General features: G+C 44.0%; 1 protein-coding gene across 1 annotated transcript in view; it reads right to left on the bottom strand.

Annotated features, from left to right (window-relative positions):
- LOC146203015 (isovaleryl-CoA dehydrogenase, mitochondrial) overlaps positions 1-17,611 on the bottom strand; it is a 71,995-nt gene extending 54,384 nt beyond the window's left edge. The window contains exons 1-4 of the mRNA XM_084588497.1: positions 17,407-17,611; positions 15,789-15,878; positions 13,960-14,011; positions 7,192-7,361 (exon numbers count right to left, since the gene is read on the bottom strand). Coding sequence (XP_084444623.1) covers positions 7,192-7,361; positions 13,960-14,011; positions 15,789-15,878; positions 17,407-17,562 — 468 coding nt within the window. The 5' untranslated portion in view covers positions 17,563-17,611. The remainder of the gene's footprint in view (positions 1-7,191; positions 7,362-13,959; positions 14,012-15,788; positions 15,879-17,406) is intronic.
- Between the last annotated feature and the right edge of the window lie 3,590 nt (positions 17,612-21,201).

Below are 21,201 nucleotides of genomic sequence, written 5' to 3'. Positions count from 1 at the left end.
ATCGGGTTAGACCGAAGAATATGGGAGAAGACTTTGCCTTGCAGTGGGTGCAGTCAGAGTGACGATGATGATGATGATGAGTTGTAGTTTGGTTCCAGACACAATGCCATGTGCTTTCTGGAGCGGATGATTTAAAAAAAAAAGAAACAGTACATTGTTCAAACGCGGCAGTACAGCTTTTGACTGCTGCCAGTTTTCTGACTCAACTCGACCGCAGTAATAGATGTGCTAGCCTGCCCTAGTGGATTGGAAAGAAAGTATGTCAAGGCACCAGCCGTGTTGTGTTCAGAGTTTAGTGGTGTGGCAGTTACGCGTTACTGCTGCAGTGTGGCATGAGTGGTGCTCCAGACTGGCAATTATGAGTGGGAGACCAGCGTGGTGTACCAGCGGCGCTGTGTATGGCAGAGTGTTTTTTACTGTTGTCACGATTTTAATAAAGGTGATGAACCTGACTTAACATTGGCGACGAGGATGATGGACACTCGGTCGACAGCGTTGCTGCAGCTGCCAAGGGAAGCTGGCATTGCTGGCGCCCACCTGTGCAGCATGGCCGCCACCTCCAGTGAGGCCTACATTGAAGTTTTCAACTTGTCTTGCCCCGAGGGCCGGGAAGATTATGCACAGCGTTTCGAGTTCTTCCTGGATGCGCAAAGTATTAGAGATGGCGGTAAAGTGGTCCACGTTCCTTAGCCGTTGCGGTGCCGTCACTTTTCAGTTGTTGAAAGCGCTCGTCGCGCCAGCCCCAGCTCAAGGATACTCCGTTCGAAACAATACTCACCGTACCCAGGGAGCACCTAGCCCCGAAGCCACCGGAGCTCGCAAGGCGATACGAGTTCCACCGCCACGACCAGGCACAAGGAGAGCCGGCAGCCACCTACCTTGCTGCCTTTCGAACCACGGCGCAGCATTGCAATTTCACCACCCTCGACACCGCGCTGCGAGACCGTTTTGTTTTTGGGTTGCAGAACGACAAGGTAGAGTGACAACTTTTTGCCAAGAAAGAAATGTCCCTCGCTACTGCTGTGGAGAAGGCAACTCCTGCCGAGGCCATTGACCGGGAAGCTAACCGTGGCGTCCGTCCAAGTGTCCCCATGCCGCGCATCGAGCCAGCACATCAGGAAACGAGCGTGGACGTCGATAATGAGCAAGACACCACCAAAGATGTCTTGCGTTTATAAAACATTCCTACTCAGCGGACGAACCCAGAAGGAACAGGGGGCGTCACCTGTGCTGGTTGCGGTGGCCCCAACGAACGGCGTCTGTGCCGTTTCAGGGATACCCAGTAAAGGGGCTGCAGAAAAACGGGTCACATATTGAGGGTCTGCCGTTCTCGAAGGCCAAGGGACTACCGTCAGAACTCCGAGACAGATGACTGCACGAATATTTCCTACTGCGATGACTAAACTGCGACCGCTATCTACGATAAACCTGCACCCGCCCGGAGGAAGATGCATGTGGTGGTCAAAATTAAAGGTAAGCCATGCCGAATGGAGGTGAATTTGGGGTCAACTTTTTCACTCATATCTGACGCCACAGCAAGGCGGATTTTCCAGAGTGGCCGTTTACCATCGCTGAAACCGCTGGATATCATGATGGAGAATTACCAGGCCAATCGCATAGCTGTGCACAGATATGGCACGTTCAGAGTGAAGTTTAATTATCTTGATGCTCTGTTACGTCTTATCATAGTCAAGGCCAAGCGTCCAAGCCTGTTTGGACTGGACTGGTTCCCAGCGCTGGGTATCAACATCACAGGAGTGCAGCATATCAACCAGCCGTTCTACTCAATTGCTGACATATTCCAGGAGTTTAGTTCAGTGTTTGATGGAGCACTGGAGTGTTACGAGGGGCCACCTGTGCAGTTTGCACTCAATTCTGAGGTTGCGCAAATCACACTGAAGGCACGCAGAGTACCTTTCATATTTTAACCGAAAATCGAGATGGAGCTGGATAAGCTCATACAGCAAGCTATCCTGGAAAAAGAAATGCCAGCTCGGGGTGGCTCAAGTAGATTTTTTAGGGTTTAGAGTAGACACCGAGAAATTCATCAAACGCCTGAAAAGACTCAAGCGATCGTGAAGGCACCACGTCCTGCAGGCAAAACTGAGCTACAGGCATTCCTGGGGCTCCTCAACTGTTATCATGCATTTCTGCCCCATAAGGCAACTGTTGCAGAACCACTGCACTGGCTCTTGAACAAGAATGCACCCTGGGTCTTTGGTCACACACAGCAGAGAGCGTTTGATAACATGATACACCTCCTACCAGGTCTTGCATATTTTGATAAAAACAAACCGCTTATTCTGGCTTGACACCTCACCATTTGGAATAGGGGCTGTGCTAAGTCACAAAATGCCGGATGGCAGAGAAGCACTAATCGCCTTCTACTCAAGGACGCTGTCTACTACTGAGCGGAATTATGCTCAGATTGATAAAGAGGAGCTTGTAGTGGTTACAGGCGTAAATAAGTTCCATGACTCTGTATTTGGCCAGCCGTTTCAGATCCACACAGACCACAAGCCACTTCTTGGGTTGTTCACCTCAGACTGCCAGACGCCGCAGATGTTATCACCTCGGACGCTGCGCTAGTCCATTTTTCTGAATGAGTACCAGTATCTCTCCTCCACTAACCTGGAAAGCAGCTGGGCCACGTGGACAGCCTCAGCAGAATCCCCCTGACGAACCAGCAACCCAAGGATCCGTTCCCAGCAGAGATCATTATGCTCTTAGACACTCTCCCAGAACCCCCACTCCGTGAGGCTCACATCGCCACATATTCTGCCAAGGACCATATCATATCCCGTGCACTCAACTGGGCACGGAAGGGGTGGCCACCAAAGCACAGCATTAGTTCTGAGTTCACTCCATTCGTGACCAGGCAACATGAACTCTCGACCCACAAAGGCTGTTTGCTGTGGGGTGACCGTGTGGCGATTCTACAGAAGCTACATTCCAGGATTCTTGAAGCCTTGCATGCCAGGCACCCGGGAATTGTTCGGATGAAAGCACTTGCCCGCAGTTATGTATGGTGGCCGGAAATCGATGCAACTATTGACAAATTGAAGTGACGATGCTCTCAGTGCCAGGAGACATGGCCAGAGATGTCCAGAGCACCAGTTCATCCACGGGAGACAACCCGGACATCACGGTCCCACCTACATATTGACTTTGCGGGGCCGTTCCAAGGATCGACGTTCTTAATCGTAGTGGACTCGTACTCGAAGTCACTCATCAACGCCTTACAGAAACTGCAACGCATGGCCTCCCAGCCACTATCATGTCGGACAACAGGCCTCAGTGTACTTCTGCTGAGTTCCGGTGGTTTCTCAATGCCAGCCTGATTTGCCAGGTGACTTCTGCACCTTTTCATCAGTCCACAAATGACCAAGCTGAAAGGATGGTGCAAACCACTAAAGAAGCGCTGCCCCACAATATTCAGAGGAATTGGACACAGCGGCTAGCAGATTTCATATTACGGCGACATGTAACCCCACACACAGGTTCAGGGCGATCACCAGCTGAACTCTTGATGGGCCGCCGGCTGTTAACCATGCTGGACTGGCTGCATCCCGACAGGGCCCCGGAGAGGTCCTCCCAGCATACAGGAACGCTGCCGATGCCACGTTCATTCGAACGCTGCTGATGCCACGTTCATTCCAGCCTGAAGACAGTGTTTGCATGCAATTATGACCAGAGTCCTCCGTGGGTCTCCGCTGTGGTAGCCCGAGCCACAGGCCCAATCTCCTATAAAATTACTCTTCCAGATGGCCGAGTGTTGCACCGGCATGTGAACCAGCTCCGTCGCCGGACCATTACCCCTTGCATGGGTGGGGGACCAGTACCCACAGAACCGCAGCTAGAAGTCTTTCCCTCACAAGGAGGGCCATCGGAAGAAGCTTATCCTATGCAAGGAACGCCACCGGAAGTAGTAAGCAGCGAGCCACCTGAGGACAAACCAACAGATGAGCAGCCAACAGCTGAACCTTCCTCTGACGATACAGTCACACCGCAAAAAGTGCCAATGGCTATGCCTCTACCAGTGTCTTCAGGGGAGCAAAGTGAGCCTGCTGAGCCACCACCCCTATGTCACTCACTTCGAGCTCGGAAGGCCCCATCCCGTCTGCGAGACTTTGTGCTGGCTTTGGCCAACTGTTGAGTCCGAACTAAAGGGGAAGGAGTGTTGTGTTCAGCGTTTAGTGGTGTGGCAGTTGCGCGTTACTGCCGCATCAGACGACATCCTTAGCGCAAAAAAACACACGCACACGAGAGTAGAGTAGACACCGAGAAATTCATCAAACGCCTGAAAAGACTCAAGCGATCGTGAAGAGATGTAGTAGCGCTTGTCCCTTGTCCCGCCTTTTCTCTCGTGTGCGTGTGTTTTTTTTGCGCTAAGGATGTCGTCTGAAGCTGAAAACCATCTAGCCCGTCTAAAAGTTACTGCCGCAGTGTGGTGTGAGTGGTGCTCCAGACTGGCAACTATGAGCGGGAGACTGGTGTGGTGTGCCAGCGGCGCTATGTATGGCAGCGTGTTTTTTACTATTGTCACAGCCCCAGCTGTGACGAAGTTTTAATAAAGGCAGTGATGAACCCAACTTAACAAGCCGAACTTCAATTCTTGCAAGGTTCTATATTTCGTGAGAATTCAAACCATTACTTAATACAATACCAACAATTAAATTATTGTAACTGATGGGCACAAACGGTAATATTATCACAAAAGGAATGCATGGCTGGCCCACAATTCTGCAAAAAATGCTAAATTGAGAAACTTTTCACAAAATTGGGGGAATCTAGAAGCCTCAGCCATGCCCTTTGCATCCCCACAACCAGTACCACTTCTCTTGGAAGAAAGCAGCAAAGCAGGTAACACAAAACATAAGAAGCACACACAAACACAAGGACAACGCTGCACTGACAACTATATTGACAAGAACCCGCACATCTTCTCCCTTCACTTCACGTCTGCAGCCAACTTCTTCTTTGTCTTTAACATCCTGCTGGTTTGCTCAGAAATTCTAATTCCTTCTTCAACAAAACCATTGAAGGCATACTGACACATTGGTCTCCCGGGTCACAGATTGCATATGCTTCATAAATTTCCTTTGCTAGCTTAACCTTCACCTTTTTCATAACCTTAACATTGTGAAGGTCAGCTGGACTTTTTGGTCTCTACAACCAATGCAGTCTTTGCAGTGCACCGCGAGATTAGTGCCAGACTAGTCCGATATTGCCATAGCGTGCTCTCTAATCCTGTCATTGAGACATCTTCCTGTCTGTCCAATATATTTCTTTCCACAATGTAAGGGAATCTGACAAACAACCCCCTGAATACACTTAGAGTATCCAGTCCATCCTGGTTGTTAACCCGCACACACATCCCTTTAGCTGTATTTGGTGCCGTTGGAATAACCTGCATGCCTTGTCTTTCACCACTCTTCATTAAATTATGGGCGAAGCCATGCATATATGGTACCACTGACCACTTATTTTTTTGAGTAAGGTCTTCTTTTCGAATGCTCCGCTTGATCGGCAGGACAATGCTTTCTATTATGCTACACAGCAAATACTCAGGATACCCTGCCTCCAGAAGCCTCTTAGTCTGGCTTAGAAAACATTTTTTGACACGGTGGTGACATGATTTGTTGAGAACCGACGTCAATACAGCCTTTGCAACACCTCTTTTTACTGTCTTTGAATGCTAGAATGTATAAGGAAGAAAGTGCTTGTTCGAACAACTGCTTGTTTCTTCCACATGCATCCCAGCATTCAATGACAGTAAAAAGAGGTGTTGCGAAGGCTGCATTGACGTCGGCTCTCAAGAAATCATGCCACCACCGTGTCAAAAAAAAGTTTTCTAAGCCAGACTGAAAGGCTTCTGGAGGCAGGGTATCCTGAGTATTTGCTGTGTAGCATAATAGAAAGTATTGTCCTGCCAATCAAGCGGAGGATTCAAAAAGAAGACCTTACTCAAAAAAATAAGTGGTCAGTAGTACCATATATGCATGGCTTCACCCATAATTTAATGAAGATTGGTTAAAGACACGGCATCCGGGTTATTCCAACAGCACCAAACAGAGCTAAAGGGATGTGTGTGCGGGTTAACAACCAGAACTTCAACTCTGGATGCAAAACTTCGCACTGGACTAGGTACTCTAAGTGTATTCAGGGGATTGTTTATCAGATTCCCTTGCATTGTGGAAAGAAATATATTGGACAGACAGGAAGATGTCTCAATGACAGGATTAGAGAGCATGCTATGGCAATATCTCGCGGTGCACTGCAAAGACTGCATTGGTTGTAGAGACCAAAAATGTCCAGCTGACCTTCACAATGTTAAGGTTATGAAAAAAATGAAGGATAAGTTAGGAAAGGAAATTTATGAAGCATATGCAATCTGTGACTCATCTGTGACTCGGGAGACCAATGTGTCAGTATGCCTTCAGTGGTTTTGTTGAAGAAGGAATTTCTGCGCAAACTGGCAGAATGTTAAAGATAAGAAAGAAAGAAGTTGGCTGCAAATGTGAAGTGAAGGGAGAAGACGTGCAGGTTCTTGTCAATATAGTTGTCAGTGCAGCGTTGACCTTGTGTTTGTGTGTGCTTCTTATGCTTTGTGTTGTTACCTGCTCTGCTGCCTTCTTCCAAGAGATGTGTGACCAACTACAACTAGCTCAACGTTCGACTCTATTACAGTACCACTTAGTGAGTTATGCCTGTTGTTGAATGCAGCAAATACAATTAGAAGCAGAGTTTGTGCAATTTCACCAATGAACCCTCTGTTGCAACAACACATGGCAGGTCATACAATGGTGCAGACTGGTGCAAATAGCGAAGTGCTCACACTTCTGCAGTGACCAATCTCATGCAATTACATCTTGTTCTGGAATTTAATTCAGACGTTTCCGTAAATGCGCCCAGTATGAAAGGTCCCAACGTGATTTCATGTAGCACTACTAGCAAAGGTTTGTTTTTTAGGTGATAAGTTAAATATGCACGCAACATTACGTGAAAGAGGGTCCGACTGCTTACAAGATAGAACCGTGCAACTTTTATCTTGTCAGCACTTACACTTGATAACGTTTGTTGCTTATGACTCATCGCATTTTCTGTACCGTTTAGTAAACTTATACATTCTGCTTACAGTAAAATCAGCTAACAGTTTTGTTCTCACCCCACTGTATGACAGGTACTAACCTTTGGGAGATACTTCCTCTTTTGCTCCTCAGTGCCATTGCGACAGATCTGGTTGATGCACAAGTTTGAGTGGGCGCCATAGCTGAGTGCAATGGCTGCACATGCACGACTTAGTTCCTCTGTGATGATGCAGTGGTCCAAATAGCCCGCACCAAGACCCCCGTACTCCACTGCATTAAACAAAAGCAAGGAACACCAGGCACCTAAGCACAAGTCAAATGCAGCAAGTGGATATATTCATGTGGGTGACAGCTTCTCAGTCCATAATTTGAAATTGAGTGAGCGCAACTTGAAACATTACTCTGATAAGGACAAAACCACAAATACATTTATGCAAGTTCACACTGCATATAGACGTGTATACATGTTCCATGTTTCATCAGACTTGACTTGTTGGCCATACTGCGCCACTACTCACATTCAACCAGGTACCAGCAGGCCCAACTTTACGCAACACTTCCTTCTCTAGTTACATTCATTAATAATGTGCAGCTATCCTTCTATGTTGTGGTTTTGCACTGCAGCACCAAGTAGTCTAAGGCCACATACCACCTGTCACAAAAGTTATCAGGTCAAAGTAGCTGTGACTAGTACAACCGCTGGCCAGTAGTGGTAGTGATTGATGTAACTAGCTAGCTGCTTTTAAAGCTGAAGATGCTAAGCAAGTGTCATGCTCGTGCAGTCAACCCTATGAGAAAAAATTAACATAACCAAATGATGTGCTTCAACCACACTCAAGTTGTGGGCACACTGTTCTGGAACTTTGGAAGCTACACGTGGGCTATGACAGACAACATTATGGAGGGCTCACAAAATTTCAAACATTTGTGATTTTCAACTTTTTCGTTACCATACCACTGTAATTCAATCACAAGTGATTGAAAAACTTGAAGTTCAAATTTCGTGCCAACAGCTCCGATGATAATGACGATGTGACTATCCCTTTGTAATGGGGGAGGGAAAGGGGGGGGGGGGGCGCACATAGTGCGCCCTAGCCGTTGACACGTAAGTCAAAGCATACACACACAAACAAAACAAACAGACCAACTCAAACACAGGCACGGTAGATAGGGGTACGGGCAGAGGGAGGGGGAGGGGGGGGGGGGGTCTTTGCTTGAGTTTGCCTTCAGCTAGCGCTGCCGAGTAATGACCTTGCTGTGCCATCTGGTTGTACTTATTAATTATTTTCAGCATAGTTTGTATTTTTTCTGCATGACCACTATTTTTCAAATGCCTTTGAAATTCAGGTTGCGGCATGGAACGCTCCCAACATGTCCTCAACCTCTAGAACAGTGCTCATTCGCAAAAAAACTGTTTCAAGCAAATCTGTCGCCCCTGGAGAAAAGTTGTTGGATGCTATCAACAGCAGCAGCTCAGAAGACGATGTTGCATCCTTGGATTCTGATTCCAAAATTGAAACTTAACAACAGCCCTGAAGGTTGGCGGCTGCGTATGTGTGCACGTTTCGGTTTCTGCCTCTCATATGTTTGTTCTTCCATAGAGCTCGTTCACTCGGTGGATATATGTCATGCTTGATATTTTTCTCATCTGTAGCACCTTGGCAACAAAGGGAGGACCTCTTTCTGACATCGCAAAGAAGGATTTTGTTTTGGCTGAGTATAACTCCAGGCATCGACCTTAGATTGACACTCTGTAGCAGGCCTCCTGGCTACTACGGAGCTTTAAATGCCACCACGGTAGCTTTCAATGCCATATGCCTGAACAAGTATGCATTTACAGTCACCGACCAAAAATATCAATTCCCGATTTTTCAGACATGCCCTATTAGTCACACTTTTTAACAGCACCGCTATATGTTCCACAGAGTTAAGATCGCAAGTTAAGATGAGCCCCTAAAATTTCGGATGCATTGCGACTGATTGCTTGATTTTTTGGACTTTATTCGCCCCGCCATTTGAGAATGCTTCACCGCAGGGACTGTGAGGGCTATGCGGTGAAGCATCCACAAAGCCTAGCAATTCAGCGAACCCGCAGTGGCAGGTTCGCTTTCGCGTCTGTGCATCATTGAAGCTCATGCGTTCGCCCGCAAAGTGTCAACGGCTATACGGCCATTGAATGCATTGTGAATAGGCTTTTGGTAGACAAAAATGTCTGAGTATTTTTTTTTTTTTTCCATTTCATTGTGGTTTGTTTCATATTTTCATATCAAGAGTTTATCACAAATGTTAGAGCTGCTTTACATTTTACAGTAATTTTACCGATGTTCTCCAAAGCAATCTAAATTGAAACTGAGAATGGTTTAAAATACTGTTACAGTAAAACCTCGTTACAGGAGACACTCAAGGGACCCGAAAAAGATGTCTCTTGTAAGCAAGGTCTCTTGTAACCAAAAATTATAAAAGCCTTGTGTTGATCAGTTTACTGCACATCAACGTATATGCATTCACACGCATTACCAGGAAATTGTTCAGGAAAGCTTAAAAAAGTTATTCATACTAGTATGTATTTTTGTGAGTGCAGATAGTATTCCTTCCCAAATTCTGGAGGTAAAGCACTTCACTTTGCAAGCCTTCCTGTTGCTCTCTTTGAGTCACCCTTACATGCTCGTCACCCTTAGAAGCTGACACTTTTTCTCTGAAATGTCCTCATAGTCACCCTCTATGGCACATGTGCCATTTACTTGCATGAAAATTGCACAGTCTGAAAGCTCTTTGGGAGCACACAAGGTCCACATCTGCAGATACGAATTCCTGAAAACATTATGGTACCTCAGCAGTCTCTTGGATGCTCGCCCATGCTTCATCTTAAAGGAAGCTTTCTACAGTATCCATATCTGGACTCTCTTACATCATGTCACCACATTTAAAGCCCGCTTGTCTGAAACAATTTTTCCCAGCTTCACTTCTCAGGACATTCCAGACACCTGAAATCACCTGAACAGCAAACTTTGCATCAATTACTATAGTGCAGTCTTGCTGCCTGTCGAGCAAAAGGCGTTCTACCAACCTTGTTTTGTACAGCAAATTGACAGAGCACATAATGCCTTTGTCTATTGGTAGGGTGTGGAGTTTGGAGGGAAAAAAATAACTTTGGTGGCTTTGTGCACGAGAACTATGGTGCTGCAAGAAGCATTGTCCACAAAGAGAAAGACATCAGAATTCTGAGCTTTCATCTTGTGATCAAATTTTAACAGCGAGAAGTTAAAGATGCTGGATGTCATTCATGCATTTTGATTAGTTTCGTAAGTGACAGTAATGTAATGCCAGTGGCTGAAACAACGGGGTCGTCCAATGATGGGGAAGCACTCCTTCTCAGTTCCTGACATATACAACAAAAAGAATGATGATATGGAACAGAATTTAGCTGAGTCAATCTGAAGTGCATCCTGTACGAGTTGGTATGCTTCAGCTGCATTGCATGAGCACACCTGAGTTGTGTCTCTTCTAAACAGTGAAGATTTTACTCCAGGGACCTGAAAAAGTTGTCCTTAGTAGCAGAGTGTCTCTTGTAACCATGTCTCTTGTATGCAATGTTGATAACACGGCAGACATAGGAAAAACAACCAAACCATTTTTAAATATCTCTTATATTCGAGTGTCTCTTGTAACAGTGTCTCACTTTAAGTAAAAAAATTCTGCTTATACTTTTTTTTTCTTAGAGAGTAAAATTTATTTCAAATCGAAAGCTGAAGTTAGCCTTCTTTAGGTAGTATGACAAAAAGTTTCTACCTCAAAATGCATTTGTGTTATAATTTCAAGATCTTGCTAGCAAGTTTCAAGAAAGATTTAAAACACTTTGAATGTTATAGAATGTTTATTTTACTAATTTATTTCAAAAGTTATCACCTCGTAAATTCAAATTTTTTATGCCCACTCATCCCAGGTTTTTTTTAACATTCACACTGAGTATTTCTGTTATAAAAATTTTTTTTAAATGTTCATCTTATTTCCATCACTGGGATCTATTTTACCTATTTTTATCTCTTGTACAATTTGCAGCAAAAAAAAGTTTGTCAGAAACCTAAGAAAAACAGCCCTTTTTCCCCTGGCAATGAAAGAGCTAATGTGCACTAACACTGAACAGTACACAACATTTATGCATGCTCTCTCCCTCAAAATGTGCCACCACAGTCAGAATTCGATCCCACAACCTTGGGCTCAGCAACTGAACACCATAACCAGCAAGTCCCCGCAGTACGTACACAGATGACACATTTAAGAAGAAATTAGCGCTAATACTTGGACGGTCAATCATCAATTGTCAATCGTCATGTGTGTTTTCTTCTGTCCCCGTCCAAGTATTAGTGCTCATTTCTTCTTAAATGTACAGAACCAACTAGCCCGACAACACACACTCCTGAGATGGCACATTTACTTCACCACAAGAGCAGAACACTTGACACAATGACAAGAAAATTTCAGAGGTCTAAATGCCAGATGATGAAGGCATGCTGACTGTGTTACAAAAACAATGCATTGAAAAAAACTTTTCACTTGTGCTTGTTCTAATCACCCATTCAAGGCTACAGAGAGTAGGGATGTGCAAATATTGAAATGTTCAAATATGAATTAAATAAGATGATGGGGACAAAATGCCTTCAAATATCGATTATCTCATCAGCGAAAAAAGAAATGTAAAATTAAAAGTTTATTTCAGGAATCAGATATTTTAAAATAAAATTAAATAAAAATTGCACAGTAATATATACTGTACTGAAGAATCCAGTATATATTGTATACATTGTTCCATATACCACTTTTTCCTTACAGGAAGGAGGTGCGTGAGAAGAGTAGCCATATTGCTGCTGAGTACAGTAAACTAGTTAATTGGGCTTTCAACGGACCAAAAAAAATGTTCAAATTAACTGAAAACTGAAAAAACTGCCAAAGACCATTCGCATCATAGTAATTTTATCTGATGAACACCTGCTTGATGGCTGTCGGCATTTGAGATGAAACCGAAATGAAGACATTTTTTGAGAATTCCTTCGAGTGCTTCGATTTGCGCACACTGTCGGGGCGGTCCCTCTTCACAAAACGACCCTCGTTACATTTTGAAGATGCTTCACTGCATAGTCCGCGCGGTCAAGCACTGCGGTGAAGGTGCAGTGTGGTGAAAATGCGGTAAGTTTAAATATTTTTGGAGTAGTATTTGGTAATTTTAGGATATTTTGGAATATCAGTTTTTTGAATACGAATCAAATAGCAAATATATTCAATCTGTATTCAAAATGTCAAATATTCGCGCACCCCTAAATCAGAGCTTCACAGCTTTCCAACATACTGCAAATGTTCACAACGTACAGCTATTTTGTAGCATTCTTCAGATTATCTACCGCAATAAAGTAACAAATATGTGCATTTTTTTTAATAGTACTTATGTGCATCTAATTTGTGAGAAGACACATATAATACCAATGTCAAAATCTTGTACTGCTTTCAGTAAATATATTAACAGATTATTAACGATCCAGCTGGTTTTCAGTTAGTAAATGCAATACGACTGTAAACGCTCCATCACTTAATTAACTAAAAGGAACACAGTGTTGATGAAGGCACTGCAAAACATGGCACAAAGACACAGCAAGGCACATTACACCACAGGACCAGGACCGGTACAGTGGCTTTATATGCCTTTCCAGTCCTACGCTTTTTATGCTCTTCTATGCTCCAATCCCTGTTGCTCTGTGTTCTACACAGCTATGAGGCAATCAGGCTTCATATAGAGAGTACAACTTAAGTTCAATTGCCAATGATTCACCACCTATAGAAGTCATATAGCTAGAGCTACGGCAACAGTGATTTTATCTCCGTTTACCAAGCACCCCCTATCTATATTTAACATCCCGTCACGTGCAACCCGAAGCCACACTTACGGAAATTTTAATTTACCCATAAAAAGAAACGTTTATGGTGAGCATATGCTGTAGTTTACGGGCGTCTGGAATTCTCTACTCTATGACGTAACGGTTGCCAAGAACTTTTCCACTGCAATAAAAGAATACTACCTTAAAATGAATGAAACACATTGAGTCCAAACTTGCACTTGCCTACTGTAAATTTACATTGTTCGCCTGGTATTACCCATGCAACCCCTACATACCTGTATTTTATCTGCTGCATTATTTCTCTGCGACATGTGACATTATGTATTGTTATAGTGTGGTGACATTATGCATTCATCTTTCGTTGCTTTAATTCTTGTATACGTTCTACGCGCTTTTGTTTGATTTGTGAGGTTTTAGTTTATATTTTCTTCTCTTCATCGGTAGTTTTACGAATGTATAAGCGATAACTAACTTTCTTCACATTTATTGTAAAATTCCTTCTTCTGATGTCTCTAACTTTGACGATTGGGTGCCTGCAACCTGTGTACTTTTTTCATTGGACCCTTTACTATCCGCTGGCTATGGGTCCAAGCAGTGTCTGCCTATTTTCCTGTAACGCACCAAAAAACAATAATAATAATAATAAAAAAAAAACCTCGTATGTAAGAAACTAGACGGTAAGCAGCAACAAGCCGTCCAGAAGAAATGCCAACACACACTCTGAAAGAAGCTCTTATGCTACACATACTAACTTAGTGGCCAGCAGCGACTTAAGACACAGGCTACTGAACCAATTTCCTTTATTGCCACAAAAATACTCCTTCACCTGTGTTGCAATGGTGCAAAGTGAGCAAATCTCAGTAGTGGTTTTACCCCTCTCAAATGAAACTGAAGTGATGCAAAAAATAATCATAAAAAAACTCAAATGCTTGAAAGGAAAAAATTTAAATAAAGCAGGCTAACAGCAACAAGTAACATACCTGGTACTGTTACCCCCATGAAACCCATGTCACCCAGCTTTTTCCAGAAGTCCTGAAATAACAATGTGCCACAGATAAAAAAAAAAAGAAAGAAGGTTACAACTATGAACTCAACAAGGAAGTCATACACTGCCAAAACCAACTATGCATAAGTTCCAACAAGCTGCACCGATGACAGATTCCAATGAACTAAAACTGAAGTAAGCTGCATTCTTTTCTAAGAGAGCTCATAGGCCTTTCACACTTTCCTTCATTTTTTTTTTTTTTTCAAAATATTGAGATGAAGGCCAAGTGCTATTTACATGACTGAAATTCAAGTAGAAATCAATACTTTCGAACACTATCAGACACTTTTTCAGGTTACTTATTTTGTTGAAGGAAAGTTTCATTCCTACAGTACTTTTATCATCCCCGGACATGAGGTACGAGGCAATCTCTTACCAGCTAACTGCATCCTTTTTCGCTTAACCCGTTAGGTCTCTGCATGCACTTCAACTACAATAACTTTAAAAATTGTAGCTGCTGTTTAAAAGAAACAGGGGCATTTCAGTCTAAGACTGCGAGAGAATAAAGAGGCTCAATGCAATGGTACCAAATAAAAATTACCCACGATTACGTTACTTCCTAATGCAAAATTTGAGTGCAGCTGATCACCTGTTTCACCTTTTCGATAGATTGAGGCAAAGATTTCGAACAAGACACATATGTACAATTACAGACAACGTTTTTCAATTTTTCACAAGTATTTCTTCAAGAAACACTCCACTAACAGTTCTTGGCTGTCATGAAAGATGCTTTGTGGTTGGAGAAATGAAGAGAGCAATTGCGTTATCGGGAGGTTGCAGGAAGCAGTGCGTGGGCCCATAGGAACGTTCCATGACGAATAGATAGCAGCGACTGACTGATGCCGCTGACCCCGCTAGCGAGTGAAGCCAGTGAGAATGGCCACAGTGATTCCCTGATAGCGAGCCAGCGTTTTGGCAACCGGAGAACACCCTCGCTGCAACGCAGGAAGAAAGGGAGGACCCAATCCTCCTCTTTCTGCATTGCAGCGACGGCAGTCACATGCAGCACTGACAGTCGCTGCTAGCGCTGCGTCTGGGATTAGGTATGGCCTTAATGACCATTTGCAAGCCATCATTTTTTTCTTAAGGGAGGACACCATTTGCACCAAAATATTTTTCAATTCTTGATGGGTGAACACGAAACTATCTGAGCATACTACAGGTAACAATATATTACTCTAACAAATTTTTGTTTATCATTTAAAAAAAAATTGTTGTATTTCTGCCTTGACAGTAGAGTTTACCAAATATGGCAAAAATTTGGTTAAACATTCATTGCATCTCTACAGATGAGCTACAGCTAAGACACTTGTAGATTTTTTTTTTTTTTTTTGCTGACTACAAATTTTCACTTTTGAAATTTATAAAGAAAACAAACAACGACCTGCAGCATGGTTTTAGAAGTGCAACAAACCAAATAGGGTCACAATAGATAAAACAGTGGTGAAGCAATCTGCTCCACAAGGTGAGCATATGATCAGAAAACCGGAACAACGAAAAATGCTGATTGTATGAGCATTTTCTTGATATGCAGGGCTACTGTGGTTCACGAAGCATTTTTTAGAGTAGTGTCCAATGGATTTCAGAAATGAAACTTCAACACAGCATGGAAAGAAGGGCATTCATTTGCCAAGATTAAAAAAAATTGATGTTTTGGCCATTTTTCATGATTCAATAACTGTGCCTCCCCCCCCCCCCTTTCCCCTCGTAAGTATAAGGCAGCCATACTCTGATACTTGATGCCTCCACTATTGTTATACATACCCGAAAGCCTGGAAAATGGTTATTCTTGTCTATGTCTCTTGCATGTGGTGCAAGTTCTTTCTGAGCAAAGTTGAACACAGTTTCTCGAAGCTGAAAAGAAAGAAAGGAGATTGAATTACACTGCCTTCAATGGAAAAGGTGTCGACAATAGGCTGAGATAGAACTCTGAAAGTGTGGTAAATTATATCATGTTCCTGGAATTTGTACCAATCTTCTACTGCTGGATCGATTACAGCGTCACCATAAAGTATGTTGTCGTCGTCGAAAGCACTTTTTGGACAGTTTTCTCTTCTGGGCAAATACCTCCTTCAAAACTGACAGGAAACTAGGCTGAGCTGAATTTCATGCATCAGCCTCTTCCCTGCAGTGTCACTGTCGCACACCAGGCCGCTACACAACTGCACTGTGGAATGTGGCAGCTTTCCTTTATATATCTATACCCCTACTACTAGCAGTTAACTCCACTGGTGAGCTACAATAATATATAACTATGCGACATGCTGTATTATTTTAGAAACTGGCATTTCATCATACAGCCGACAGCCAGTAAAATTCATGTGGGTGATTGAAGGTGGCCACTAGTGTGTGATGTTATTGTGAGAATGCATGCTCACTTGCACGAAATAATCTGCAGCTGCAGAGTAGAGCACATGTGCTCCTAAGGAAGGATACAAAATTTTTGTGCATTCTATTTATGCCAGTCAAATGCAAGAAATATTTGGCCACAGAAACAAATCAATCGAAGAAGCGTATTCTGCTCGCACAGATATCGAATAACAAAATTATGGTATGACTTGTAGGGTTCAATGTCCTGAGGCTGCACCAGGCCTATGGGAGACCCAGTACAGACGGGCCCAGGATTAATTTTGACCACTTCTGTATTTCGCCTGCATCGAAATGCAGTCGCTGCAGCAAAGAGCTCAGAAAATGAACGCCACAGCAACTGAGCGACCTTGTTGTGTTTGAATAACAAGAAAAAGGAGTAACATTCGACACAACTTTTCTCCCAAGATTGAAGCACACGTGGTTGCCACGGGACTGGTCACGCAGTTTCAAATTCCGTAGTCTGCAGAAGCGGACAATTCTTTCTAGGATCTGTAGACAGTAGATACTGTCATTTAATGCCACATCGGATTAAAATGGTAAAGAACGCGCAACAGTTCTTATGTCCGACATTTTGCAAGGAATGAACGCGTTCCGCACGTACGGATGGAGCCAGCGTAAAGGAAGAATTGAGGAAGACGTCTCGTGAATGCAGCGAGCCAATGAGGTGACACTGCCAGAAATATGCTCCCCGAGCTACGGTGTGCCAGTTGTCGGAAATATATCCAATACAAATACGTTAACCCGGCATACATCACGCGTGGGCACTCGGCGCGACCAAGCAGATAACGGTCACCTGTCATGCAGCGTATGACAAGTATGCAAGTGCACAAATGTAGAAATATTTTGGTCCCCCATATGTTCCTGATATTCATTTAAAACGAAGGATTCGATAAGATGAATGCCGGTAGCTCCTGTTTCAAAACAATCAGGTCCTGTAGCAGATGGGTAGTAATATCGTATGACATGCGGGGAAAAAATGAAAAGGAAAAAAAAAAAAAAAAAGCAGTCGTACCTCTCTTTGCTCGTTGCTAAGCCCGTACATAACATCCTGAACCGGATAGTAAGCGCATTTTCTAACTGACAGCCTATGCGGCAGTCCTGTGGTCGATTTCCCGAGACGAACGATCGAGGACCACATAGCCCTGGCAGCCGACATGTTCCCTCGCATAGTTGCCGGACGAACTGTATCACGTCGCTACACACGCTCCATTTGGGTGACCTGCCTGCCTGCGCTGCTAAAAGGATTAGAGCAAAGGCTCACGGGAAAATCGTCTGCTACTGCGACTTTCGGTTTCTATGTGACTTCCTCCTTTGGTCGCTGGCTCGCGTTTACATTGTTCATAATCATAGTGCACATTTATTTAATGGCAAGAATGCAGAAATGAATACATTTTAGCTGTATGCACGAACTTTCGCTGTTTACTAGCGGCATACGCAGCCCGACTAGAACACTAGGGATGTTTCCGCGCGCGTTTCAGTGCTCCATATCTCGCGGTGCTCCCACATAAGCCACCCAAAAAAAGAAATTATTTTGCCGTCTCGCCATTATTGCAGTTTTTGAGCCATGCACTAGCCAATGCGTGCGTGTGTGTACTTTCTAGTACCAACTGTGAGCAGATCTAAAGAAAAAAACAAGGTTAGCTAGCTGCACCGCTACATGGGCTTTATCAGGAACACATATAAATGCGAAAGCCTTACTTTCCTCACTATAGTGTTGGGATCAGGAAGTTATAACAAAAATGTCACATGATTTCGCATCAAAATTGTGACGTAACCGCGTTCTTTGCGCGGCCGCGCGGCGTTCAGGGTGATGTCATACCATATTTCGCTTCCAATTTAGCATCCATCTGATAGTCAAGTTGGAGGCTAGTATGCGATAGGGATTCGCACTTATGACAGATCTACCTACAGTTGTACGGCGTTAATTGCGCGACGGATACTGCGCTTTCCGTTCACTAAACCAAACTTAAAAAGATATTTAAAAATAAGTGCAATAAAGAGACGGTGTTAAAGGTGTTATCGAGTCTACTCTAGGCGAAACTTGGGAGTCACTAATTTTTTTTTCTCATTAAACGTTTCTTTATGTCAGGTCCAGCGACAGTTTTGTAGGAAGGCGTTATTGTTTCCTGTTCTTCGTCTTACAAATTTATTTAATATATACACGTATTAAGAGACCATGCATCAGGCAACGTGAGGTCGGTCCGTCCTGCATAAGTCGCATTCCAACTGGGTCTCTTTTCTCAAATAGACCGGTGCGTTTTGCTAGCGCGAGATGCAAGAGCAGGTGCGCGTGCTCTGCGCGGTTTGGAAAAAATATATACCACTTTGCGAACTTCGTTGCTCAAGCCAGCATATTTTTTCGTGCTTCCATGTGACTTAAAGGAATAGACACTAAAACCCTGCGCATGTTTATATATATATATATATATATATATATATATGTATATATATATATATATATATATATATATATATATATATATATATATATATATATATATATATATATATATATATATATATATATATATATATATATATATATATATATATATATATATATATATATATATAGTGCATATGACAATAGTTTACCTGAGTCACGACGTGTAATTTACTCGCGCCAGCTTAATAGTTTATGTTTGTACTAATTTCTTTTTTATCGTGAGTGAGTAATCTTAACAAGGTAAAACAGCGCAAAAAACCACATACCGGACGCAGGAAGGTGAGACGAACACAGGCGCTGTGTTTGTCTCACCTTTCTGCGTCGTGTGTGTGTGGTTTTGGCGCTGTTTTACCTTGTGATGATCAACCAACTAGCCCGCAATGTGTTATTCGAGTAATCTTTATTAATGAAGCTGGCACGAAGGCCTATTCGGGGAAGAGGAAGAGTAGGGACAAGGAGATCACTTTTGGGCGCCAGTGCCTGCCTCACGTGCGAAGTCCAGAGGGACAGCAGCGTGGGTTGTGCCCGAGCGTCGTCGTCTAGTTTCAATTTCGGTTTAAACCGCCGAACGATGGTTGTTGTGATAAAGACAAAGTGTGCTTGCACGCACGCGCGCATGCGAAGGTGCGAACAAAGTCGGCTGCAAAGCAGTCAACTACTGAGTTGCTGTCTCATTTACGATACAACAGTAGTATACGTTACAGACAAATTGTGGTCACATCAGCATGAAAAAACTGCGATGTACTCGCTGTTTATTACCTTTTTTTTTTTTTTTTTTTTTTTTTTTGTGTGTGTGTGTGTGTGTGTGTGTGTGTGTGTGTGTGTGTGTGTGTGTGTGTGTGTGTGTGTGTGTGTGTGTGTGTGTGTGTGTGTGTGTGTGTGTGTGTGTGTGTGTGTGTGTGTGTGTGTGTGTGTGTGTGTGTGTGTGTGTGTGTGTGTGTGTGTGTGTGTGTGTGTGTGTGTGTGTGTGTGTGTGTGTGTGTGTGTGTGTGTGTGTGTGTGTGTGTGTGTGTGTGTGTGTGTGTGTGTGTGTGTGTGTGTGTGTGTGCGCGTGTGTGCCGCTGTGCCGCTCGCTAACTCGCGGTCTTTCTTTCTCTTCTTCTAGGAAATTCTCTTGAGCTCGTGAGAAAAATGGTGTTTTCTCAAGACGCACATACATACATGCAAACAAGCGTCTTCCAAAATGTTTGCTTCAATACATCGCAAAAAAGCTTAAATAGCATGGGCTCATATCTTTCATTAGGGAGTATCGTAATAGTCTTCAGGTTTTTTTCTTTGCATTTATTCACACAACACTCAAAAGTACAGGAAAAAAGCACACCAAGAAGCGTTACCGATCACTCAAATGTAGGGTGTGCTGCAGAACGCGAAAAAGACAGAATGTAAAGAAAAAGAAAATACGAAATAGAAAAGTTAGAATGCCGTGAAGAACCTCGCCGCATCGTCTCTAGCTACGCTTAGTCTTCAAAAAGCGCGCCATTTGTGGCGACGCCAGTCCATTGGCCGCCTGCATACTGCAGGAGCCCCTCCCCTCATAAATCAAATATCTCTCTCTCTTTCCATGTCTCTGCGCATCCCTTGATCGCAGTGCCACACGATCCAGTAAACCTGGCACTCAGTATAGTGTCCAAGGCGAAGAAAAAAAAAGGAAAGTCTTTTTGCCAGGCCCGCTAGACGCAGCCTTTGCTCCACACCTGCTCTCCAAAATGCTCCGCTCTGCTAGAAAGAAAACCCGCCGCATTTTTCATCGGTGATGAAAGATCCTCTCTCGTTCGCGCAGCTTGGCTGAAGTCGCTCCGCGTTGCATACCGTCAATGATGATGAATGTGACCTGGTTGTAGTAGCTCGTTGATGATGCTGTGTCCAAATTTTGACCTCTCTATGGGACATGAATCCACAACTCTGCTGCGGCCTCTGAAGCTCCCCCGCTGCCGCCACCGGGAGCCACCTTGGAGTACAGGCTGCTCGCTTCGTTTCTGGGGCCTCCTGCATTGCCGTCACAAAGAACGCGTATCTGGCAGCCACGTTGAAGGAGCAGTCGCATCTGCCTTGTCCTTCTGCGCGCCGTCTCTTTGCGACCGAGGGCGCTAGCAGGCGTAAACGCTTCGAGTAGAGCGCCGTCGCTGTGCTGGCCCACCAACATAGTCCTCTGAATGCGGGGTTGTGTTCTTCCTCGTCGCCACGCTTGAGCCTCCCGGTGTTGGCATCCGAGGAGGCGAAGACGGGCATTCGCCGTCCAGGACGAGCGCGATGGTAACCTCTAAGCTCTCAATGTGGTCGAGATGCGCCTCGGTCTTCAGCGAGCCCTTCCCTCCAATGACGGCGAGCCGAGGCGGCATGGCGCCGAGACGAACGGCAGCA

This window comes from Amblyomma maculatum, chromosome 1, assembly GCF_055883805.1.
Source record: "Amblyomma maculatum isolate TAMU_Amacu chromosome 1, ASM5588380v1, whole genome shotgun sequence".
Lineage (NCBI taxonomy): Eukaryota > Metazoa > Arthropoda > Arachnida > Ixodida > Ixodidae > Amblyomma > Amblyomma maculatum.
Note: the sequence above shows the minus strand (reverse complement) of the source record. Positions and strands in the feature narration are given on the sequence as shown.